The sequence below is a fragment of the Thrips palmi genome, unplaced genomic scaffold (assembly GCF_012932325.1).
Source record: "Thrips palmi isolate BJ-2018 unplaced genomic scaffold, TpBJ-2018v1 HiC_scaffold_17, whole genome shotgun sequence".
NCBI classification, from domain to species: Eukaryota; Metazoa; Arthropoda; class Insecta; order Thysanoptera; family Thripidae; genus Thrips; species Thrips palmi.
Window position 1 is genome coordinate 8,948,446 of NW_023144626.1, and position 24,748 is coordinate 8,973,193.

The window sequence follows — 24,748 nt, forward strand, 5'->3', positions numbered from 1 at the left end:
TGCCTCTGTGGCCTCGAGACCGATCCCGGCCGTCGGGGCGGCACAGCGCGCAGCGCGCAGCGACCCAGCAGGGATGCATGCTGCGGCAATAAGGATGAGATGACACGGCCCGAGAAAGAGAGGGAGAGGCTCCGTCCCTCCGTCCCGTTGACAAGGATTACCGAGACGAGCGACCAGTCCGGTCGAGCGAGGCAGACGACGCCGCGCGACGCCGCCACCCAGCGCGGCGCTATTTCAATGTTCCCTTTGTCTCTGTGTCATTTTTACGCTTGCTTGTTCCTCCTTCGTATTGCTGTGACCGGCAAAAAATTGTTGCGCCGAAAATGTGGTGTGCTCGCAGGTGAGTGTCCCATGAACTCCGGGTTCTCATTTGGGATAAGACTTTCGGGGGAGGGGGGGGGGATAAGAATGAACCAGATAATTAAGTACAGTATAGACAAGATGTATTTCATTAGACTAGACACAATTCATATCTTGCAAGAGAGTGATAAATAAGTACAACGCATTTACGCATAAAAATAGACTTACATACACACATGCATACAAACACAAAAAAAAACAAGACAGACACTATGAGCACAGCCAGTAACGCTTCAGAATCAAATAATGGAAATACAACATCATTGGTTTATCGCCGATATTTACGGGATTTCCTTTCACTATCTATAAAGGGCCATGGAATAATTTGCTTACGTCATCTAAACACGCACAAAGATGTCTTTCTGTGCCGCTCCTTTGCTCCGCAGGCCAAAAAAAATAACACAATGCAGGAAGGTTTCCATAATCACTCAAGTACATAGTTACGTTAATAATAAATACTTCCAGCGTCGACAAACTATTTCTTTTATAAATGTTTTTTTGTAGTCGTTCGACACTTTACATCACAGGTTCCCAACAGGTACGTCCGCGTCGCACGCACGTTCGGTGCACGCACAGGCCTGTCGCGCCCCGCGTCGCGCGGTGCACTCCCAGTTTAGTATTCGGCGCCACACTCGCAGGGCGCCTCGAGCTTCGGGCTTCGAGTTGGACTCCAGTTTGCTGTGCCCTCCGCGAAGTGGAAGCCTGGAAGGCAGGCCGGGGCGCGACCGCCACGCGGTCAGGTCACTCGGTGGTGCACTCGGACTTGTGGTACAGCCCGAACACGTTGAGCTCGATGAGGACCAGCACCACGATGAACAGGAAGTAGACGATGAAGGTGGCGACGCCCTGCATGCGGCAGAGGCGGTAGCGCGACGCGAGCAGCACGAGGTTGAGGACGACGACGGCGCTGACGAGGGTCACCAGGTCGTAGGGCAGCCCCTCGGACAGCACGGTCCACGGCAGCCCCGGGAACACCAGCGAGCGCACCAGCCAGGGCATGCCCAGGTTCATCAGCATGTTGAGCGTGTTGGCGCCCAGCCCGTTGGCGATGCCCACCGAGCCCACGCCTGCAAGTGCAAGTCACGCGTCAGCCACACAGTCACGCAGTCACACAGCCAGGGCAAAGGACCGGGCCTTCGGGTCGTCCGACAGTGTACCGTACCTTTCCTGGACATGATGATGGCGCTGACGGCCTCGGGCGTGCTGCCTCCCGCGGCCAGCAGCGTGATCCCCATGACGGCGTCCGAGATCTCCAGCGTGTTTCCTGCGACAAGACGGCGGTTAGACGGGGAACAGAGCGCCGCCGTTGCAGTGTGCCCGCCTCGCAGGGCCGCAGCCGGTGCGGACCCGAACTCCGACTCACCGATGACGGCCAGCATCCAGGACACGACGTAGGCGGCCAGGGCGATCCACACGACGCACAGGACGAAGTTGAGGAGGTAGAAGCGGCGCAGGTGGGGCTTCTTGGTGTCCATGATGGTGAGGGAGATGGCCGTCCTCACGGGCCACGTGGCTGCGTTGAAGGCGCACCACGCCGCCCTCCGCCAGCTGCAGCCCCCTGTGGGAAAGGAGAGGCAGACGCCGCCGTTAGCGCTGGCCGACCAATCAGAGACAAGCAGCCTGTTTCCTCGGCGGTTGCGGTAGGTCGGCGTTCCGGCAAAAAAGACGAGCAGGCCGCGTCGCTGCGTCGCCGCGTCGCTGCCTTTAAGGCCGTAAAGCAGACGACTCGCGGCAGGGCGCATCGCCCCGCACCGCCCCGCCACCCGGGGGCCCTGTCTCCCTCGCACCCGCACGGGCCACCCCATGAGTGCGACAGAGACAGAGCCACTGCGGAATCCACGCGGCCCGGCCGAACCGCAGAAAGTGAAAAGGCTACTCCGGATCGAGAGGTGGCTGGCGGTTGGGACGCGGTTCGGGAGTGTGGAAGGCGGTGCGCTCCTCGCGGAACAGAAGGAGATGACCGTCAACACACTATGCGAGAGAGACAGCCGTACCTTGGTTCCCCGCCGTGAAGCTGATCTGGTTGGCCACCGCCACCGCCACCTCCGGGTCGGGCTGGGGCTGCGGCAGCGGCGCCGCGTCCACCACCTCCTTGGCGGCGACCTCGGAGCTGACGGAGGAGATCTCGTCGGGGCGCGACGCGTTGGTCAGCACGACGGTGGAGTTGGAGCGCGCCAGCAGCGAGCGCGCCCAGTGCGCCAGGCGGTGCTGCGAGAACATGAAGGCCAGGTAGGCCAGCGACAGCAGCACCATCATCAGGGCCTCGTACCACTGCACGCTGCCGTCCCACACCACGGCCGTCGTGACCGCGATGGCCGCCATGTACAGCAGGGAGTCGCGCACCACCGGCACCGCGCTGATGACGATGGGCTGCGGGCAGAGAGCAGGGCCAGCAGGGAGTCAGTTGGGCTGCCTACCTGCACGGCGCGGCATCTGGCGTCACGCGACGCGCGCGGGGCACAGCGGCCGGTGGTCTACCAGTGGAGCACACGGCGCACGAAGGTACTCACCCCTCTGGCGGCCAGCCCGATGAAGGAAGCCAGCCCCAGCACGTTGAAGGTGGCGCTACCCACGGTGGTGCCGACGCCCATGGTGCTGCGGGTCACGAAGGTGGTGACCACGTTGACGAACAGCTCCGGGGACGAGGACGCCAGCGACATGAAGGTGGCGGCGGCCACGTCCGGAGTCAGCCCCAGCTCTGGAAGGGTGGCAGCCGGTCAAGTCAAACCACCCCTACACCCTGGACGAGTGGCGGCTGGGGGCACCGCGTCGCCTTACCCTCGCAGATGATCTCCACGGTGGGGAGGAAGTAGAACTCGCAGACCACCGCGATGACGTAGAAGCCGTAGAAGGCGACGACGAAGTACAGCACGATGGCGCCGTGCCGCAGGTCCTCGGGCGAGAACAGGCTGCCCGGGAACAGGGCGTCGGTGTCGCACTCGGGGACGATGTCGGCCGGCCCGGAGTCTGCGCCGGAAAGTTTAGAAAATGGTTAGCAAACGCGCGCGCTAATTGCTTCAATCAAGGACCCATTGATAAGGAGGGACACTCTTTCGACCATTCTCTGTTGCCGACTAGCCTAATCTTAATCTTGAGGCTCGCCATCATAAACCTTCACCGAGGCCGGATAACAGAAACACGTGCGGCAGGGCAGGCGCGTCGAGGAGGCAGGGCGGGCAGGGCGGACAGGGCGGGCAGGGACGCCTCCAAGTATTTGACCGTCGTTTCGAGCCCTCTCCACGCCCTTGCCCCTGGTTCAGCCTGTGCACTGCAAGGCCGATAGCGCCAAGACAAGGCGCCGCACTGGATTCTCGGCACGTAGGGAGGTCAAAAGGTCGCGGTTTGACCCGACTCAAGTCATCGAAACCAATTCATAAAATGCGACAGTACTGACGTTGATCGGCTGTATTTGGCGAGTCGCTTTACCCCTTTCGGGTTCGGCCTCGCCACCTCGGTGCGAGTAGCGTGCGAGGCGACGACGCGCCGCCACCGCCAGGACGGCGCCAGACAGCACAGCAGCACGCCGTGCGCGGTGCGCGGTGGCCCGGCGGTGGCGCGGTGGAGGTGCAACGGAAAGGGAAAGTTCGCGAAGACGGCCCAGGCCCGGCCATGGCCCGGCGGCCCCCTGCAGCCCCCCCCGCAGCCTGCAGCCTGGGCCTCTAAATCACTCGGACACAACGGCGTACCCGCTACGGCTTGCCATGTCACATACGCCACAGTGTTGCCACTCAAGTGGCCGAAAATTCCCACGAAAGGGTTGCCAACCTCAGCCTGCCTACTAGGCAACTCTCGAGAGCCAAGCCGTAGGTTGCGGTTGGTAAACTAGTGGCGGTACCGCCGAACACACGACAAAAGTGGCTGGCTAGAGACAGCCCTAGGGCTTCTCTCGGGATCCTCCGAAGCAGGTCACTGCCTATCCTGGCCTATCGCGTGTCGCCCAACTGCCAAACTGCGGCAAGGTGTGGTGTGTGGTCTGGTCAGTGGGAGCGGCAGTGCGACAGTGTGGCAGTGCCGAGAACCAAGAGTGAAATGACGCAAAGAGCCCCGTTCCGTCGACGTGCTGTAATGCACGCCACTCTTCAGACGAGATTGGGGCTACTTCAGCTTCAGCCTTGCCCTCGAGTGCTGTATGCACTGCATGTCGAACGAGGGGGCGTGGGTGTGCCCGCCAAGCCCGCCATCCGCTGCGGTTCCGAGGAAATGTTTTCTTCCTGATTGGGTGCTTCGCAGAAGGTCCGAACTGACACTGACCACCTACGACAAATTCGCGAAGCGCATCAACGTATTCGCAGAAAGTGCGGGAGAGGCCGAACCAACGACATGATCGAAAGTTGACTGCAGACTGCTTTCAGAAATCAAACCTTCATTGAGGTCTTTTGTTCTAGGACGAGTGCTCCCGGCGCGTCCATGACCACGGTGTGCTGGCCAGGTGGTTGGCACACTAATCAGGAGAGTGCTTGAAGAAGTTAAAACCAAGTTTTGAGTCGAGATGGATGAATAGAATAAAATTCTATTGTTATAGTACTATAGTGATCCCAAGCTCCTCTAGAATCAAAACATTATTCCTGATTTTTTTCTGGTTTTATAGCCATTCTTATCGAAGATAAGCTGGGCCCTAGGGAAAACTATTCAGTGCACAGAGAGAGAGACGACACATTGCTAGAAACGCGTCATAAACATACACATACGTGAACCGCCAGAAACGTAGACGTTAACTAGAAAATCCTCGATTTTGTTTTTTACTTTGAGCTTCTTCTTTTATTTTCTGATGATAAGGTTCCCTTCACAATGGCCCCATCGACACCGCGAGGCTGAAAAGTTGCACCGCATGGTCACAGAGATTAAACACATTGTGATTAATTGATAAAAAGCTAGCACAATCCATTCATGGTTTTTTTTGTACTGTTTTTTTTTTAATGATGTCAAAGACTGCCTGATTACAGAGCGAAGTGGAGAGCCCCTGACCACGGCCGGGTAGGCAGTCCCGTTACACAGGCGTGTTCGGCGGGACTGTCTACCTCGCGTTACCATTACCATTAAGGGCCAGGCCACACAAGATCGTATGCCATTTCGGCCCCGACACGCTCGCCTGCACTGCAAAACGAGACATGGCCGTTCTTACTAGGGTAGGCGGCTGTCCTCTCGATCCTTCGTGGGACTGCGAGCCAAGTTTGGCAACAGGTTTGGTGTCGATATATCGATGTATCAATATATCAATGTATCGATATTTTTAATTTTTTTTTAAATTTTTTTAAATATTATTTTTAAAATTTTTGTCTGCGCTTGCAACTAGACAAAAAGGACAATCAATATCGAAAGCAAATCGGCGACGGGCGTGAATGACCGACCGGTCCTTCTTATCTCGAGTCTAAATGGGCAGGCAGGATCGCCAGGACAGTGACACTGCTGGCCGCCACTCGAGGAAGCAAAAGCCGAATAATCATGATGGCGAACGAATCGACTCGGCTCTGTCAAATGGACGCCGTCCTCGCCGGGCGTACGGGGCTGGAAGCTAGCGTCTGTTTCCCTTCGCAGGCGAGGTTAGGTTAGGTTAGGTTAGTGGCGCAGCCCCAGGACATCGTTTTCCTCGAAGAGGAAATCGCTCCGCTCCGCAGCGGCGCTCTTCTTTGAACGGCAGTTTTACACCGCAGATAACACGCCGGGAACGGGGATCCGCCGAGGAAAATCCACGGCCTGCGCGTCCGCGTCCTTCGTGGGAGGGACGGTTCGTTTTGTGTTTTTGGGACTTAGGCGGGACAGATTCCTGCAGGCAGAGCGATTCCAAGAAGAAGTACGTGCTGATGCGACTTCCTTCGACGCAACACGTGTTTGTGGGTGGGAGAGAGGGATAGATGGCGCGTGTGCATACCTACGCTCACAGCACCGTGCGAGGGCCACGCGCATGTAAACACGGCGAAAGCCGCAAAGAACATTTCTCCGAAACGGCTGTGCGTAGCGAGGCAGGGCCACCTCGACGTAATGAAGGGGGGCAAGGGCGCCCGATCATGATCCCCGAGAAATCAGTGCAGCCACACCACACACTATCGACTATCAAGCCGCTCTTGAGTAGCTTGAAGCGGCCGGCCGCCAGGGACGCCTCCGATAACTGGCTGACTGGCTGGCGGACTTGAAAGCGTAAGCGTGCGGCAAGCGTGGCTGGCTAGCCCGCCGCGTCCTCTGCAGAAAGGCAGTCCCGCACCGTGCGCGCGGTGCACCACCGCGGCGATGCCTCTGGGTCCTGAACGAGGTCCTAGAAGCAGCAGCAGCGGCAGTAGCAGCAGCTACGCGCCTCTCGCAGAAGAAGTTCCGCGAGATGTTTCAACAGTTTTATTTCCTTCGCAGCGCGGGAGTCGTGTGGAGACACGCTTGTAAGGGGCATCCCCGTCCGGCCGTCGAACAATGAGAAGGAGAAGGAAACCTCTCGGACTAATCGACTTAATCGGCAGAGGCTTTGAGGCTTTCCTCAACGGAGTGGCTTAGGTCAGGGATTGCGGGCCGCGCAAGCAGCGCGGTGGGGGGACAGCGGCCCCATTTGACCACCGCTGGAACCACCAAAGAAACATTGGACATGGGACCCGTGACCGAAAAACAAGCGGATCCGCCCTTTCAACAACAACATCAGTAAAAATAAAATTGCACGTTTTTCGTGAGTGAGCGGTCCCCTGCCGTCTGATAGACTCAGATAGCACTGCATGTTTTGACTGCCGAAACGGCATCGCCACTCGCGACAGTGAACAAGAGGACACGTTTTGCGCGCGTTTCGTGACAGCTTGAGGGACGGTGCCTCTGACGGTGCCAAAACTGAGTCGAATGAAGTGGAAAAAAAACACTTGTGTGGTCTGACATTTTATTTTTCATTCAGTCACTGTTTAGAGCTTTTGTCTATTTGGTAGGTGCGTTGGCCACAGGTTGATTGATGAGATTTAAGACCGCAGACTGACCAGATCACTGTAATGACTTTCATCTCGTTTGTCACTGACCCTGCCCTCCTGCCGATTGCCTTCTCTGCACGTTCCGCGATTAGTCATCACGTCAGTCCGACTTGGCGACCAAAGACCGAAACCTTCCAAAGGGCGAGCACTTGCCGCGCGCCGACGCGCCGCGCCGGACTGTCGACCCACCGTGACAGCTGGTTATCGCGATGGCACACCGACACGTCCACGGGCGGGCGAGGTCCGAGATGCCAGCCATAAGTAATTAGTAATTGCAGTGCAAGTGGAGTGCCGTCTGCAGTCGCTTGTCACTGCTTGTCGCCAGGACAGTCCTGGCGGGGCTGTCCGCGGCGCCCCGGGCCTGGTCCCGGCTGGTTCACACTTGGCGGCAGGCGCTGGCCGCGGCCGCACGGCGCAGCCAGTCGCCCAGACACGAGCGGCTCCGTTGACAAAGGGTTTCGAACTGAGCCGCCGAAATAGCCTTTGTCTCGTGTTTACTTGAGCTCAACAATAGCCAAAGCCGCAGTTTGGACATGCCTTCATTTACATGAGGAACTAATCAGGTAAACGTGAAAAAAAGGATCCCACTAGCAATTGGTTTGTGCCAGGTTTATTGAAAACGCTCGTTCAGTTGTGAACGGTATCATTTAGGACAAAAGGAACTTTTCCACCAGGTCCGCTGGGTCTTAATAGGGACTGGGTGTCCTCCGTTCCACTGGTCTCGTTTGGCGCCATCACATGCTCTATGCTCAGTCCTACCTGTCACCGCCTGGCTGCGCTGTGCAGGGAGCCATGTTTGGACCCTTCTCACACACCATATTGTACGCGCCGCAGCGAATGCTTACCCAAAGCGCGTCCCCAAACGGGGTCCTCGGCAGGGGTGCGGTTGGCGCCATGGTGGCCGTCCGCGGCGCTGAGGCTGGTGACGGCGCGCGGGGGTTGGTCGACGTCGACGTCGAGGCCGGGTGCGGGCGGAGGGGCGAGGGCGGGGGCGGCGCCGGGGGCCGCGGACACCGCCAGGAGGAGGGACAAGGCGCACGCCACGCCGGCCACGCCGAGCACCCGTAGCGCGAGCGCGTCTGTCATCGCGGGGGACCAAGGCTCACTGAAGGAGGCATGGCCGGGCCGACGTGCCGATGCCGACGCCGACGTGCGGCACGAGCCCGCAACGTGCCGCCCCGGCCCGGCAGCCCCGCAGCCCCGCAGCCCGGCCAGGCGAAAGAGCCCCGCCACGGCCCCACCTGGGTTGCCTTATCTCCTTCGCGCATGTCCGCACCCAAAGTAAGAGTACTAATCCGCATCGGCGCGGTCCGGATCGGATCATCCGCGACTCCAGTTCTCTGTTCCGTTCTCCGCCTTCTCGGCCTTCATGGACTCTGTGCTGTGGCACGGCTGGACCGGCTCGGGGGAAAGCCCTCCGGATGGAACACTTCTTTGGCCGCAAACTTCGAACCCGGGAGATCTAAGGCAGACACCCAGTGTCTCCCTCATTTTCAAACGGCGCCCGGGGAAATTGACATCCAAATTTGGAATCGTGTGCGTTTTGTCCGCCGTGGCAAACTGGCCCTACCATCTGGAAGGATGCTCTCAAGAGCCGGGATCGGGCTCAAGAGCTTGAACTGAGGGATATTGTGGAGACACCCGGTACAGTAGTTACTTGCGTCCGTGTGCCCTAGACCAACGTACTCGAGGCTGCACTTGACCACTTCCGGACTCGCTCGCAGATAGTGTCGTCTCTCGTCTGCGGTATTACCTCTGGTGTGTCTGGAGTTTATTAGCTTCATTCGGGATATCGATGAGTAGGGTTGGAAGGTCTGAGTCCTTAAGGACTCTAGAAGGCCTAAGCGGCTGTTTTGAGTGAACCTTTTTTTTTTTTTTTTTTCAGAAAATGAGAATTGCGCGGGTTTGCTGATCCAAGAAAAGGAGGCCCATGAGGTGACAAAATAAAATAATAAAACAAATGTTTCATTCATCATTTATTACAAATCCCGCTGCTGACTACAGAATCATCATAAGTTTCTCTTATACAGTACATGTAGAAAACCCACCATTTCAATATATATACAACTATGTACAACGCCAAAACGCATGCAATAGTTCTCACCCAAAAAGACAAAACAAAAATTAATAAAATAGACAAAGGGTACAAAGAAGAGAAAACTCATTAACTGACACTGGGGCATTTCTTTATAACAGATAATAAATATAAAAATCAGTGGCACTCAAGCAAAAGGGAAATAACCAAAACCTATTAATAAATTTATTTGGATCTCAGGATCGTATATCTGACATTTGAGTCCCAAGTTGAAGTATAGAAATTAAGAGAAAATGAGCAAAATTAAGGATGGGATAAACCAAGATAAATGCCAATTGCAGTTCAGCACAGAAAAAAATAAGTGTTCTAATTATTGTCAACAGGTTAAAACACAGTATACAAAGGATGTGATATTAGCTTCCACTGACTGACACAAAAAAAAGCATCTACAAAAATTCATTAAAGTGAGTCACATTTTTCAAAACTTTATTCAATGTACTTATCTGGAATTTCATTCCACAAAATATGATCAATCTTGTTCTTCAGCAAATTCAGTTATCAAAAATGTTACTTTCATACTGAGCTTTGAAAGAAAGAAAAAAACAAACCTGATTTAGTTTCACAGTCATGATGTATGAAATAATGTCAAAAGCAAGTTATAATGCATAGGAGCTAGCAACAAGTTTCACAGCCTATTTTATCTGTCACAATCAATTTACAACTTTGAGTCCAGTTTTGATAAACTACTTACAAACTAAACCTTTACAAACAAATTAAAGTTACTTCTTTTGTTTTCTGCTAGATGCTGACTGACGGGTGGTTCTAGTGGTTTTAACCACCTGCTGGGCCGCTTCTGTACTTGAGTTACTGTCTTCACTTTCAGTAATTTGAGGAATTGGCGCAAGAGAGATTTTTTTCAGTGGGTATGTAGTGTGGTAACCCCGCGTAGCTTTTTTGGTCTTCGTTTGAGGCTCAGGTTTTTCTGGAACTAGATCATCACCTTCCTTTGTAGGTTCCACGAAGTTCCAGCTTGGCCGGCCTGATCTATATTGGGTATTGTCTGAGATTAGAAAACCATGAAATCTGACAAATGTTATTTGTGTTACAGGCCATACAATTACCTCCTCACTGGACTGGCAGACACAGTATCCTCCTCACTGACTCTGCTGACTGATGACTCTTCTTTGATAGTTTGTAAAGCAGCTGTTTTAGATTGGCGAGTACTTTTCTTTGAAGCAGAACTACTTAAGTCGCTGCTTGAAGATCTAGATTTGCTTGGAGTAGCAACAGTTTTAGGAGGTGAGAAAACAAAATCCTCACTCATTTCAACATCTAAGGGGGATAAAAAAAGAAACATGAAAAGAAAATAATGCAACATTACTTCCATGTAACTTGAGCACTAAAACCCACCAGGATTCTCTGCCACATTTGCATGCTCCACTTGGGGGGGCGCAAAAGCGTACTGTTCACTGGGAGCTTCTGATGAGATGCTCAGACGCCGGCCTGACCTTTTGGTAGAACTTTTCCTTCCAGATGCTATTGATGATGGACTCATGGAAGCAACAGAATGGTTGTCTCCATCTTCACTCTGAAAATACAAGGCAAAAATTAAAACCCTTTATGGAACTAGATTGAAAAAATAAAATACCATGTCCTTTGACAGTAAAGTTGATTTAATACCTGCTGTGAAACACCTTGCAACGCACAGATACGAGATGATCTGCGGGTAGGGGTTCCAGAGAGGCTAGTAGGTGTACCAGGTTGAATTGATTTTCGCCTCCTAACAGAGCTCACAGGTGAAGCATCTCGATTTATTTCTGAAACTATGAGGAAAAGGGTCATCACCAAACATTCACATAGAGAAAGTGGATAAATTACAGAGAAAGAAAAGAAACACTCACAGTCACTGCTCATTGACTGGCGTCTGCGCCTTTGCACGGTGGGAGTTAGAGCAGGATTTATAACAGTTGAAGCAGTGGAGCTAGGTGAGTCAAGCAATTCTTGTTGCTGAGACTTTGCACGCAAGCGTTGAGATGACCTAACACTGCATACTGACATCTTGTCGTCCTCATCATCTGATGGTACTGCTCGATTCCCAACTTCTGCCACCTGACTTGGCCTGTTTAAAGAAGCATGACTCACTGCAGAGTTCATCTCAATGCTTTTGGCTAACAAAGCACGCTGATGTCTAGTAAGCCTTCTGCTAGTTTCGTAGGTTTCCATTGCATTTGAACTTCCAGATTCTGAATGCCCCTCAGAAGGCTTCACTTGGTCTTCCAATGCAGAACTACTCTGTTCAGAAGTTCGACGTCTGCGAGGAGTTTTTAAACCAGGTTTGCTAGTGGAAGTAGTCTCTATGTTCTTACTCTCCTTGACAACAGAGCTTGAAACTTCCTCAGAACCTTCCTCTGAAATTTTATCTAGTTTATCCTGAGCTACAACATCATTGGCACTCTCAGCAACAGAGGCCTGCGATGAGGTTGAATTCCGCCTTTTACGAGTCTTAATTTCAGGAATATTCAATTCTTCTGTAGCTTCGCTTGAGACAGAACTCACAGAACTTTGCCTGTTCCTCGCAGCATTCTTGGAACCACCTTGAGAACTAGCAGAGGCTCTTGCAGTCTTCTTTGTTTTAGTGGTAGCTTCAGTCTCTTCCAAAACCTCTGGAATTAAAGTCCTAGTTTCAGGAACATTCAAATCTTCAGTTGCCTCACTTGTGACAGAACTAAGGGAACTTCGCCTGTTCCTCGCAGCATTCTTGGAACCATCTTGAGAACTTGCAGAGGCTCTGCTAGTCTTCTTTGTATTAGTGATAGCTTCAGTCTCCTCAAACACTTCTGGAATTGTTTTTTGGTGAGATCTTGTTACTCGCCTGGTAGGCACATCATCTTCAAATGATTCCGATTTTGAAGAGCTGACTGATAATCTACGAGCTGTTGCCCTCCTCCTAGCAGACTTTGGTGTAGCTGGTTCAACAGGATTCGCAGAGGATGGTGTGTCAGCTACATTTACAGAAACTTTCTGTGGACTAGGACTGTAGTCTCTGGAAGACTTTAATGAGTTGGTATTCTGGATATTTCTCTCCTCAGAAGCAACAACAGCAGTGGCCTGGTCCACGTGTACAACTTGCATAACTTCAAGAGGGCTGCTAACTGAGGGAGGCACAAGCAATGCCACAGTATCAGAAGAGTTATGGGGCATTTCACTCAAATTCTCGGTAGAAGCTGCAGGTTCCAGTCTAAGCTTAGGCATATCATCATGATCCAAATCAACGGTATCTCTACAAGCAACTTCAACATGAGTAAGTTGATGATCATAAACTGGAACAAAAACCACAAAAAAATTAATCCAATGTAATGTGTTTTGTACAAAATAGAGTAGTCTTAAATTAATCTTACCAGTTGATTTTTCAAGATGCACAAATGTTTCATCAGTGCGCGTTTCAGGCTCCACATGTACAAGAGCTCCAGCCATGGTGATACTCTCGTGGTGAGGGGTATCTTCCTCAAGTTCATGTACACTGGTACTAATGTCCTCTGACTCCATGGCACAGGCATCATTAAGCCCAGCACTTTCTTCTGACACCTCAGGCTCAATGTTACCTGCCGTGTTGAGATCCATCCCCTCAGTAGAAATTTGAGCTTCAGAAACTTCAGTTACTGCCCTGGAAGTTTCAGATTCAGAATCGTCTGAAACTAGATTTTCCACATCTTGTTTGCTTTGAGACGAATCTGCACCACTGTCCAAGCTTGATTCTTCATCATAGTCTAGATTGTTAGGGAAAAAGTGATTGGTTAAATTTGAAAATGCAAGTTATAGAAAGAGTATGTACACAAAGAACCAAGAACAAATAGATGTTAAATTCTTACCAATGTGGCTGGACCTGAAATACTCATTGCTGTTCTCACTAATGAGTTCTCCACAGTCAGAATTCTCATCTTCCTGAGAGGAGTGCGAACTTTCAGACTCCTTACCTACATTACTTTCCCCTGCATTTTCAGTAATATCATCGCTTTCATCATCAATACTAACAATTTCGACTGAGCTGTTAGATTCAAGAGTTGTGTCAACTAGAACAGTATTTTCTTCTTTTTCTTCAGAAGCTGGCTGTGCTTTTTCAGGAGAAGAGCTTCTTATTTCCTGTTTGGCATCCTCTGTTAGATGAGCAGCCACATTTTCTTGACTTTGGACACTCACTTCATAAGAGATAGATTGGGCGGAGTACAATTCTAAGACATCAGTGGTTTCTGTACTGTCATTAGCAATTGCATTGAAGGCACCCACACTGGAATGTCCTGGTCCTGAGCTTCTAATTGGAGGTCTTGTTAGGCTGCCACTGGTGAGATGAGTTGTGGTGGTTTGAACACTAGTTTCATCAACACTTAGCTCTCCACCCCCCACCGGTTGTTTAGAAGAACTCTCAGAACAAGATTCAGTAGTCTGAAATTTAGTGTCCTTGACATTGTCAGGTACTAGCCGCACATCGCCCAACGATTTGGCAGAGAGACTTGCAGAATGAGATTTATCTTCAAGCCTGGCTGATTTGCGGACTTGCTGCACCCTATCAGAATTGTTCTTCTGGCTATTAGCATCATCGCTATCACTATCATCATGTTGTGTTCTTTTGGTACCAGTCACGCGCTGAGTTATTTCTCTTACTGATGGTCTTGCAAGGCTGTGGCGGAATGTAGGCGAGTACATGGTTCCTTGAGCTGAGCTATCAGCACTCAAAAACACTTCACTGTCTTCTGTACATGATAAATCTTCTTGAATATCTGATGCTGTCATACTTCCAATCCCAGAAGTCTCCAGACGCAAAGGCCTGCAATTTTTCAAAGATGCAGATTTAGACTCAAGTATTTCAAATGACATGACAAAAACAAGTTAAGCCAACTATAAATGCAAACCTGAATGTGGAAATATCACTTGGTGCTAATTTGGAAGAATCCTGGTTCTCACTTTCTTGAGAGTCGTCATCCATCACAGGACTCTCATCTCTGCAAGGCTCCTGGTCCACAGTATCATTACTGCTCTCATCTTGTACAGCCACTTCTGAATCAACTGGTTCATCTTGGTCATAGACACATATAGATCCTTTTCCAAAAGTTACACTGTGACCTGATTTCCCAGCCTTTCGAGCTTCAGATAGACTATCAGGAGAACACAAGAAAAAAGGATGACCATTACACATGACACCACAACAATAACATCAGAAAGAAAAAAAAGACAATCACAACAAATACTTACACAACCATTCTGGACAAACTTTTTTCAGGTGCCAAATTGCTTATACAGGATTTGGAGGGCGATTTAGGTGGAGGAGTAGGGGACTCAGAGGCAACAGAAACAGACAGGTCTGAGGACAGATCAGAATCGAAGTCGATGATTCTCCGAGCAGTGACGCCAACACCCACAGGTCCAACTTCCTCTTCATCTCCAGGTTCTGAGTCTGTTTCAGATTCCCCTTTATTGACTGTACGGGTTTTCGCAAAGGGCTCTGATTCACTGTCCTCTTCAGTAAGCTCCGGGTCGTTGGAGGTGGCACTAATTACGGCCCGACGCTTCGGAGACTCCGACCTCGATGCGGACGTCTGCCGCACCTTGAGGACAGAGTGAAATCAGTCATTAGAATGGTTCAATAACCATGCCTGTCTCCAAATGTCTCAAAATGCCACCTTATTCATTTACCTTTATGATCGATTGAGGGGTGACAGTTGAGTGCCCAGGACTAGAAGCAATCATTTGCTGTTGCAGTTTTGCTCTGGAACTTGGGGAGCGACGCTGAACAACAGGGGTGTTCAGGAGCACCAAAGTGTCAGCACATGAGTACCTACGACAAAAAATATCAAGGAAAATGATGAATTTTGAATAACAGGTTACATACACCCCCCCCCCCCCAAAAAAAAAAGGGTAATATTTTTAAAAAGATGGTGATAATACCTTGGTTCATAGGTTTTCTGTCTCTCCTGATGCTGAAGTTCGGCAAGAGCTGATTCCAGGTTCTGGAATCTACTACGCTTGCGGAAGGAGCCATCCATGGTTTCTTCGTCTTCATCACGGAATCTTTTCCGATCCCCAACTTTGGATTGCTCTTTGGACTCCATTAAAGCAGATGCCGGCCTTAAGTTTTAAATATGTATTCATTAATTCAAAATGAACTTCACAATTTAAGTCAAAGAAGAGAATAAAGCACTGATCAAAGACAGACAATAGGTCAGAACTTGCCTTGAGCGAATTGGTAATTTAGTGCGAGGTGTACACAAAAATGGGGTAGATTCGACTTCAGACATCATTGGAGGCACATTGCTAATTAGTTTTGCCCATGTTTCACGACTCTTTTCAACAGCCGCTTCAAGTAAAGATGATTTATAACGCATTTGAGGAGAAGCAGCCTTCAGATTAACAAATAGGGGAGTTGGTTTTTCCACTGGAGAAAACACAGGAAAGAAGAAGAATGTTTTAAATTATTTAGAAATTAATCATCACAAAATACATGTAGCAACAGTTGGGTCTAAATGAAGACATTACCTTGTGACCATGACTTTAATTTGGTCTGTTGCTGTGCACAATGGACAGCAAGCTTTCTGGTAACAGATGGCAGAGTTTTGTAGAATCCGTTGACCACAACATCCCTTGTTCCTCCAGACCGACCTTTCTTCCTCAGGTCCTGATTCACATCAAGAGCTTCCACATACCTGAAAAAAATCAAGGCAGGATTTAAAACACAAAAGCAAATCTTAAAGTAACAACACATATGAAGTTAAAATTATTAAATCAAACACCAAACTACTTGGTTAGATTTTCACCTTGATCTTTTAAGCAAGTACAGCACACGCAAATCATCTGCAGCTGGATGCCTTGAGGTTTCTAAGTACCGAGAGAAAGTAACCTCTTCTTCATCATCGAGAGAAAACTGTAAGACTGTTCGAAGATGGTTGCGCTCCTCACAACCTGAAAATATCAGTAGGAGGCGTTATTGACTCATATGCATGTGCTAGGGATTTAAGAGGTGAGCTTGTCAAATGAGATGAACAGCATTGATACCTTGGAAGAACTGGGATAGGAGACTTTCAAAATTGGCATCAGTGCGATGATTTCGTTGGTACATGAATGCTTCATCAATAAGGTCATTAGCTAACAACAAGTTAAGATGTAGCCTGTAACAGCAAAGATTTTACAAAAAAATTAACAACCACAACATTTGCTAGAGAACAGAGCCAGCACAACATCAGATTAGGAAATCTTACTTTATGTCAGAAGGCTCTTGAAGGGGAGGACGTCTTGCTCGAACATATCGAAGTGCCATGTTGGCTTGACCTTGCAAGGTGAGTGAACGAATAATGCACCTGTGCTGCCAGGGCACAATGTCTCGTACAGACACCAAAGGATCCAACAACATGTCTAGAGCAGTATCAAAGGCCTTGTGGTCAAGGTGCCAAAAAGCTTGTATCAGTCTCATGTTACCAATAGACATAGAGAAAGCAGCAGGAAACTTCATAAAATTCTGGAGGGTTGTCTGATATTGTTCATTGTCCAGAATATTGGCTAAATCCATCAGAACATAAATCACAATGCTGTGTTTGACTTCTAGAGCCACATCCTTGATGAGGAATGTTCGGAGAAGGGCCTGTATTGAAACTGGCGGGTACCGCCCACTCCCAGGACTTGCACTTGTACCAGCATCCCTTTCCCACTCTGAAAACACATTCACACCTCCTGGTTGTTTTCTAATAAGACCATCAATTAAAAGCAAATCTTCTAGATTTTCTAAAGCTTCATTGTCTTTTTGCTGCTGGAGCAACTGATTCAGTTCCAAGCGCCTGGAATGATAAAATGAAGCAATCATGTGAGCTGGATAAGGAACTGCTGGGTTCAGACCCTCAGGCAAGAGCTCCACATCAACCAGCCACTGAAGTACATCATAATACTGGCACTCAAGTTTTAATGCATCATTTTGCAAGTTCACTTGGGGCCACTCTGAAAAAGAAAGAAAAGTATGAAAAGAAGATCAACCATGATACATCACACATCAATCAACTGTTATTCACCAAGTCTCACCATTTAAAGCTAAGTGCCATTTGTTCTGTACCACATTTTCAAACAGGGTCTCCAACAAGTGAAACACTCCAACTATATGTTGCAATTGCCTTTGGGCACTGTTCTCGAGCTTTTCTCCTGAATGATCAAATAACTGTGCACAGATTCGGATGGCTAGTTGTTTCAAAACTGCAGCACGGTTCCATGCCACAGAAAGTAACCAACTCATTGTGCACCCAGCAGCAGACAAACGACCATCAGCCCATTCACGAGCACAGCGACAGACAAAGCGCCCTAAACGTTGTTCCAATGCCACACAAAGAACAAAAGTACGCTGTTCGTCCTGTAACAAAATTTCGCATTAAAACTAATTCTGTCGTTGAGTTGGACTGAGAGTAAAATTTAAAATTTAAGAATGATCAACTCACGACAGGGACATTGATAGCTCTGCTGACATCCATGAGAAGAGGACGCAAGCCTAAAGCTAAGCACTCATGAAATAAGTTAGAGGGAGTCATGAGAGCTCCAGGTCCACTTGAAACCAGATTGGACAAAAGTGCTCTCTGGACACCTTCATGTCTCACATGCACAACTTGGCGCTCCATAAGCACCTCAGATACTAAGAAGGGAGGAAAAGGCACTAAGTTAGACACAATAAAAAAGATAACAATTGAAGTCAATAAAATTCTAATGACTGATGACATACAGAATGACAGTGAGGACGGTCGAGTAAACTCCTCAACGTTTTGAACAGAAGAAAATTGGACTAGTGAGTTAGGATTCACTCGGACATCCAGCAACAGGCCACCACTAGCACTCACAGCACTTCCAAGATCATAAGACACTAGGTAACTAGCTACAGATTTGTGTCTAGAGGGACCTCCACGTTGAGGTAAGGATGATGGCATTTGATCAACATACCTAAAATGAGAAAGCAAACAAAAATTTTAAAAGTGGTTGCTTATGATTATTATTATTAATCACAATAATAATCAAAAGTTCTTTAGCAAAAAGTTTCGAATAAAATTACTCACCATTGGTTAATATCAAAAAGTGTCATGTGAGTATTTACAGGATTAACAGAGCTGGAGGGGCCAGTAGGCCCCCAGGTTTCCCAGACTATCAGACACAAACTGATAGCATTGCTGGAAGGTCCCATAGAGCCTAGATGCAGGGCAAACGAATTGATGCAAATTCAGAAGAGGTAGGGAGAAGAATATTTATAAATTTCAAGGTACAAATAAAACTCACTGCTGTCTTCTGGTGGGGATTGCACAGCACTTGACCCTACCATTCCCCTGCTTGCAGAGTACAAAGAAATGAGACGGCCACCTACAGTTTCATTTCCAACACACAGGTCTAGCTCAAAGCCGGTAGAGCAAATCATAAATCGCTAAAAATAGGAAGAAACGTGTCACATGCAAATTTGCAGAATTTTACTAGGTATTAATTTAAGTTCCATAAGTTAACAGGTCCTTACCTTGTAAAGGTGTCCATAATCCTGTATCCAAACTTTTTCATCATAGCACAGTGAGAACATGGTTGCTGCTGGAGGCCCAAACACTGGCACTGGGTGGTCCAAGTCACCTACTGGATCACTACGACTGAGACCACCTCTGACAGCCCACAGATAGCAATAGGCATTGGGATCATCACAAGCCTCTTGGAAAGAAAGTTGCACAACAGGATTTGGTTCATTCAATGGAAGGGTATAGCTGTAAAAAATAAGAGGACACTTGTAAGGCTGTGGTTCAGTAAACTGGCCAAGTTTGGAAATTTTCTATTAAAAAAGAACAAAACTTACACAAGGGACAGTGACTCAAGAGACCATATCTGAAACGATCCAAACGCAAATCCCACACACAAACTAGCAAGCTGAGGAACATGGAGAAGAGACGTAATTGTTGGGTCATCAGGCATAAAAGCATCACAATCTCGAAATTGCACAACTAATCTTTGATGTTTCAAAAAATGTTTTTCTGGAAGAAAGAAAGGCATGTAATTTAGTGCCTTAACTGAGTAATAAACTTGAAAATGGTCTTGTGGTTACTTACCATTAAGATGGAGATACAGATGGTCATGAGGGTATTCTTCCAAAAGATTGGCATCAACAGTTTTCAAAGATAGCAATCCACAAGGCTGCAGTTCATCCCGTATTCCTTCCCAATGAGTCAAATGGCCATACTTCAAAGCTGTTTTCACAAATTCAAATTTAAAAAGAAAATTAGAAGGATCCAATGATAAACTGCAGCAAACCATGACTATTTGGGAAACAAAGAAATTAAACTTACCTTCATCACATTCATTTCTTCTTAAATCAATGAGGAGAACTTGCCCATCGTTGGTGCCGACAGCAGCGATCCCACTCATTGTACTGAAACACTGATGGAGCGGACCAGTGGCTTTGCCACCCAAACTCACAATGGTCAATGCAGTTACTTTTGAGGGGATATTTATGGCTCTCAATATACGAGAGCCTGCCAAGCTGAACAGGCACAACATGCCACCCGTCAATTCGCATTCCGAGCCAACTACTATCTGATCTATAGGGCCCGATTGCCCCGAGGGCTTCAAATGAGGTAGCTCTGCGACACATGTTACCTGATAATGAAAATCAAACGTAAGGGTGGAAAAAAATTCCAAATACAATATTTACAAAAATCTAAACGTTAACAGGGACACAGAGAATAAAAAGAACTACCTTGGTCTTGAAATCTCTCACAACTGCGCCAAACGTCCAGGCAGCAATTTTGGCCCCATCAGAGACCTGCACTACTTCAAACTGAGGACCTTTCGAAAGCCAAGCTAGTTTTGAATCTGGAACGAGACCAAAGGGAAACCACATATAAAAACGCTGCTCAATGACTTTATTCAACAAATGGATAAACTAACGCTAGGACCCCCATAACCTCATAGGACACATTAGGATACCTGATAAAATGCCACCCAGCAAGGGGGTAGCTTCGTCTCGCTGATCTCGCAAACAATGTGTGACAGCTGCTGAGAACTCGACCTGCCCAGTGGCATTACAAGGTGCCCGGTCGGATTGCATGACTGCATGACAAAACGCACTCCCGGCTGCTTCAAGATCCTCACACGCGACGGCTACAGGTTTTAGAACGATCACAACTCTTGAGATTCACCAACGACCGGCAACTTCTTGTCAGTGGCTGCCACCGGCAATACTGTCTTCACCAAACGCTCTCACTAAGGCAGACGATAGTTATTTCAATTTTCAATTCGCCTCGAATTTGACTTCTTGAATGTATTTCATTTTCCCTCCTTCCTTCTGACTTTGCTTTGATTTTACAATTCTACGAAAAAGAGGAAGAAGAAAACACTTTTTGTTCTGATTATTGGCAGCCGGCTTGCAGGTGTTCCTGCCAATAGTGCTCCTGTCAGCAGAGCAGAAGACATGAGCCATTTAACATATTCAACTCTGTTAACTTCTTTGCTTTCATGTTCGAAGTAGAAATTTGGTGTCGACAATGGTAAATGATTTTTTTGTTAGATGCAACTTCCTCCTTCTTTAAAAATAAGTAGCACTTGCAAGTTATCTGCAATTATCAGTGTGTCCCAAATACTCATTGAAACCGTGATTGATACCTATGATAACACATGAAAATTTTTGTCTCATCGTGTCTTGATTCATCCCTTGGGTCGGTCCCGTAAAACCCCTCTCTATGTCTAAATGAAGTTTTTCGTAACATTCTTGTTCGTCCTGACTTAATATTAATTTTCCAGCCTCAACCACCGCCCAAATTGTTACCCCCTGACCCCGAAAATCCATGTGTCCTTGTACCACTGCATCAATATCCCGAATTCACCCTTGCGTGCGCGACTCTCCTAAATATGGAATGGCCCCGGAGTCAACAGGCCAGGTCAGTTTCCTGTCTTTGGTTTCCGAATTCTAGTTTACACTATTTATTCTTCTCCCTTTTTGTCTGTGTTTCATTCCAGTCTGTTATGAATGCTTTAACATATTTAACTCTGTATTTTTTTAATAGGTTGAACAGTCTGTCATCATGCAGTGATAATTTTCCTGTTGGCATGGTTCTGGTGCAATCTAATTCTCGGCAAGCTCTTGGTTTTTGCAAAGTATCCCTCATTCCAAATCTAAAAGATGCATGTTTTGTAGAGTCTGGTAGGTTTTTAACTTTTATGCTCATTTAGCGTCTTACTGCATAAAATTAGTGTCTGAATACATAAGGCTAACTTTTACAGTTATAGTTCATCCTCAAAACCGTGGAGAGGGGCTGGGATCACTACTAATGAAGAAGTTAGAAGAGTACGTTATCAGGTATGTCTCTTTCAAAGTTCTTTCAATGGTTGATTTATGGATTTTTTTTTATTTTTTTTAACAAGCTTTTCAATTATGTCTACAGCCGCAACCTTCACATTGTTTATTTATCAACTTTGGGTCAAGAAAAATTCTATAAGAAATTAGGATACAATGAATGTGAACCAGTGTCATTATATTCATTTGGGCTTCGGTCAATTTCCTCAGGGCCAAAAGATAGCAAAACAAAAAATATGGAAACAGAGACTTGCAGGACAATGATTGACAGAAAAATTGCTGAGGTTAACAAAGAGATGAAATGTCTTCTAACAGGTCCACCACCACCTCCTCCACCACTTCCAAAACAACCAATAGGTCATAATGTAATGTCAGTCAAAACATACATGAAAAAAGAATTGGCAAAACCCTGGGACTCAAAAGATTGAAACTAAATTATCATGAGTAACATGTTGCATCCATGTTGACATATATTGTCAGGCTTTTACCAGAACCTTATTTATTTCTTGTTAATTTGTTCCTTAACTATTTACAAACTAGCAAATGAATATCAGTGGTTTATGATGTTTTTTGTGGAACCTCATCCTGCAACTACTAACATTCTGTGATTAATTAAGCTGCTCTTTTTTTATCGAAATAACGCTTCATGAACTCTGTGATTGTAATTGTGATAGGTAGAAGGCTTTAATCCTAGCTTCATCATTGCTTGCATTTATTTAAGGCATTGCCAAGGTCACATTATTTTTGTATTATTTTAATACATGCTTTACTGTTCCTGATGGCACAATTTCATCTGCTTTCTTGTGTTCAGAAATGTATTAATTTTTTTGGTGTGTGATATTTTGATTTTGGTCTGCTAACCTGTGGTTAGATTCAACTCATCTATTACCAGAGGACACAAATTTTTGTAAGTCTATTGTTCTAAATGCTGAACACTGTACACCATACAGGGTCAAGGTGGTCAAGGACCAAAGGCAGTGTTTGTGATGTTTATAATGTGTTTATGATCAAATGATAACACAGTATTTTTTCTGATGTGATAAGATTTAACAAAATACATAGAAAAATTAAAGAATGTTATGATTGCTCCTAATTTCCTATATTTGGCACAACTCATGCATACCGGTTTAAAACAAATTATGCCTGGGGTGGTTTAGCAATACCAACCATTTGGCGATAGTGTTCAGGTTTATCCAAACAATCCACAAGGAAGAAGCCCAGGTCGTACTTAGAAATAACTCTTCCAGGAGATGACCCATGTTTAATTTGGTAATTTCCTGATGGCTCAGCTGCAACAAAATAAAGAGTAAGATTGAGATATGAAGTCAATCACTGCAATTACATCACAGAAGCACCCAAAGCCACAGAGTCAAAAATTCAATAGCATTGCACACTGAACTGAAATGACACTGTCAATAGCAAGCAGAAAGAACATAAAAATCTCATCCACACTCCAATTTGCTAAGAAGGCAAGACTTCAAGTTATCAACAAGGATAACTAGAAAACGAAGGAGGATGTGCCGGGATGATATTTAAAAATTAGTAGCCCACACCAACTCAAGGATGAGGGGAGAAAGAGGAAAACCTACACTCTGAGGTGGTGAAGGGCTTAAGCGCTTTGCGGCCAAGCCACAGGACAGACATGGCAGAGGCTGCAAGGACACCCATCATTCCATGTCCAGAGCTGGCCAAGCTTCTTATGGCAGGCCATGAGATCTCCGTGCCTGAGCACAAATTTTAGGGAGGAAATTGAGACAATGATTTTCTTAAAATAAATCTTGAAGCCTCATAGCATGCGTTACAAGGATACTATTAGAGCTGACAAGTTAGTAAATATCTTACCCGCAATGTGAGGTGGACAGACGGCAATCCAATCGCGATCACTGGCCTTGAGAGCATCGAGCATACGAAGATGATCTTTAGTCAGGTCACGAAGCATGGGAGTAACTTTATCAAGTTCCATAAAAAGGAAGGCTGAGGACAACAAGAGGCGATGGAGAAAAAGGTGATAACTGGTACAGATAAAAATGGAAGAGAGATATTTATAAAAATTTATACTTACAGGACATGCATCCTGAAACTGGTTTAATATTAGCTTCCTTCAACGCATTTAGCACATTTTTGGTGCCCTCAGACATCATTGTGGTCGGTTCTAAACAAATTTGATAAGATTTAAAATGTGTTCGAAGTACAGATATGAAGTGAACGTCCATGGTTCAGTACTTACTAACGTCATTCCGAGTACCCAACACGATGACAGCACCATCAACTCCCTCTACCGTCTTCTTCACATCATCATAGTTCAGCACATCACCCTGAACAATTTCAACTTTAGAAGCAACATCCTCAGGGAATTTGGAGGGGTCTCGTGCCAATGCACGAACTGCGAGTCCTTCAAAGGAGGCAAATATACATGAATGATGAAGCTGAAAATCTATATTATGTAAATTCAAGATGACTACAAACCTTTCTTCAGCGCTGCATCAACGGCGCACAGGCCGGTGTTGCCGGAGCCACCAAAAATTGCGATCTTCTTCATATTGTGGATCTGTCAAAGAAACAGTTACAACACTTCTACTATGGTGATACTAGCACTTACAGAAGTGAAAGGTTCAAAGAGCCGGTGAGACGAACCTCCCCTACGTGACTTGCAGCAGAATGATTAGATAAACCGACGTAGCACAGACAGGTTTAGCTGTATCTCATCAACAACGCCCAGCTCGCTCAACAACAAGCGCAAGCGAACGGCCCTCTCTCTTCCCCTCTCTCCACCTCTCACCCGCTCTCTCCAGCTAGATAAAGGCAGGAGGGGGCGGAGGAGGGAAGGGGACACCCTTCCCCCCTCTTTCCCCCTTCCCACTTTGCCACTGTGGCACCAGGAGAGTTTCGTGTCTTCAAACGGGCATAAACGTGGTTTCGATTGAGGAAACGTTTCATTTTTAAGTGCTGGTATTCCGTGCAGAAGGGTGTGTGCCGAGAAAGCATCGTTAAAGTAATGTATCGTGCGAATACGAACTATGTATAGGTTGGCAGTCCCGGGTCACGTGGCGCACTGGTCTGGCGCGCGCCAACTGACGAACAGTTTAT

The 24,748-nt window shown here is 47.4% G+C and overlaps 4 protein-coding genes across 7 annotated transcripts; 1 reads left to right on the top strand and 3 right to left on the bottom strand.

The window, feature by feature from the left end:
- Window positions 1-421: 421 nt before the first annotated feature.
- On the bottom strand, window positions 422-8,267 carry LOC117644010 (sodium/potassium/calcium exchanger 4-like; the record flags this gene model as incomplete). Its single annotated transcript, XM_034383197.1, has 7 exons — window positions 422-1,427; window positions 1,523-1,624; window positions 1,724-1,918; window positions 2,355-2,730; window positions 2,871-3,058; window positions 3,139-3,327; window positions 8,138-8,267. Coding segments are annotated over 7 exons (1,506 nt in total), but the record flags the coding sequence as incomplete, so codon positions are not given.
- Window positions 8,268-9,255: 988 nt separating this feature from the next.
- On the bottom strand, window positions 9,256-20,814 carry LOC117644130 (protein ELYS). The gene is made up of 27 exons (XM_034383366.1): window positions 20,296-20,814; window positions 20,066-20,181; window positions 19,656-19,965; window positions 19,419-19,556; window positions 19,169-19,343; window positions 18,845-19,079; window positions 18,616-18,757; window positions 18,399-18,528; window positions 18,071-18,285; window positions 17,793-17,983; window positions 17,386-17,707; window positions 16,575-17,304; window positions 16,372-16,484; window positions 16,134-16,278; window positions 15,856-16,022; window positions 15,553-15,754; window positions 15,268-15,447; window positions 15,016-15,157; window positions 14,575-14,927; window positions 14,235-14,477; window positions 13,197-14,149; window positions 12,726-13,094; window positions 11,229-12,647; window positions 11,008-11,150; window positions 10,738-10,915; window positions 10,449-10,659; window positions 9,256-10,371 (listed from the first exon to the last, which is right to left on the bottom strand). The coding sequence occupies exons 1-27, from the start codon at window positions 20,414-20,416 to the stop codon at window positions 10,107-10,109; spliced, it is 7,908 nt and encodes a 2,635-aa protein (XP_034239257.1). The 5' UTR covers window positions 20,417-20,814; the 3' UTR covers window positions 9,256-10,106.
- On the top strand, window positions 20,720-22,738 carry LOC117644132 (N-alpha-acetyltransferase 80). Of its 3 annotated transcripts, none has more exons than XM_034383370.1 (5): window positions 20,720-20,855; window positions 21,109-21,245; window positions 21,372-21,508; window positions 21,589-21,664; window positions 21,750-22,738. In XM_034383370.1, the coding sequence occupies exons 1-5, from the start codon at window positions 20,853-20,855 to the stop codon at window positions 22,087-22,089; spliced, it is 693 nt and encodes a 230-aa protein (XP_034239261.1). In that variant the 5' UTR covers window positions 20,720-20,852; the 3' UTR covers window positions 22,090-22,738. The 3 variants fall into 3 exon arrangements, with proteins under 3 accessions (XP_034239261.1, XP_034239262.1, XP_034239263.1); XM_034383371.1 differs by having other exon boundaries at window positions 21,595-21,664; XM_034383372.1 differs by lacking the exon at window positions 20,720-20,855 and adding an exon at window positions 20,877-21,023.
- On the bottom strand, window positions 22,642-24,454 carry LOC117644131 (flavin reductase (NADPH)). Of its 2 annotated transcripts, XM_034383367.1 has the most exons (7): window positions 24,296-24,454; window positions 24,128-24,209; window positions 23,889-24,053; window positions 23,724-23,813; window positions 23,504-23,635; window positions 23,251-23,385; window positions 22,642-22,950 (listed from the first exon to the last, which is right to left on the bottom strand). In XM_034383367.1, the coding sequence occupies exons 2-7, from the start codon at window positions 24,198-24,200 to the stop codon at window positions 22,799-22,801; spliced, it is 747 nt and encodes a 248-aa protein (XP_034239258.1). In that variant the 5' UTR covers window positions 24,201-24,209; window positions 24,296-24,454; the 3' UTR covers window positions 22,642-22,798. The 2 variants fall into 2 exon arrangements, with proteins under 2 accessions (XP_034239258.1, XP_034239259.1); XM_034383368.1 differs by lacking the exon at window positions 23,251-23,385 and having other exon boundaries at window positions 24,296-24,453.
- Window positions 24,455-24,748: the final 294 nt, after the last annotated feature.

Coding starts and splice junctions, on each gene's coding strand:
- LOC117644130 (XM_034383366.1), bottom strand. CDS start 20,416: ATGCAATCCGACCGGGCACCTTGTAATGCCACTGGGCAGGTCGAGTTC. Junction 17,305..17,385: donor ATGGCACTTAGCTTTAAATG/GTGAGACTTGGT, acceptor TTTCTTTTTCAG/AGTGGCCCCAAGTGAACTTG. Junction 16,279..16,371: donor CCTATCCCAGTTCTTCCAAG/GTATCAATGCTG, acceptor TGATATTTTCAG/GTTGTGAGGAGCGCAACCAT.
- LOC117644132 (XM_034383370.1), top strand. Junction 21,509..21,588: donor TGCATGTTTTGTAGAGTCTG/GTAGGTTTTTAA, acceptor TAACTTTTACAG/TTATAGTTCATCCTCAAAAC. Junction 21,665..21,749: donor TTAGAAGAGTACGTTATCAG/GTATGTCTCTTT, acceptor TTATGTCTACAG/CCGCAACCTTCACATTGTTT.
- LOC117644131 (XM_034383367.1), bottom strand. CDS start 24,200: ATGAAGAAGATCGCAATTTTTGGTGGCTCCGGCAACACCGGCCTGTGC. Junction 24,054..24,127: donor TGATGCAGCGCTGAAGAAAG/GTTTGTAGTCAT, acceptor CCTCCTTTGAAG/GACTCGCAGTTCGTGCATTG. Junction 22,951..23,250: donor GCCCTTCACCACCTCAGAGT/GTAGGTTTTCCT, acceptor ATTTTGTTGCAG/CTGAGCCATCAGGAAATTAC.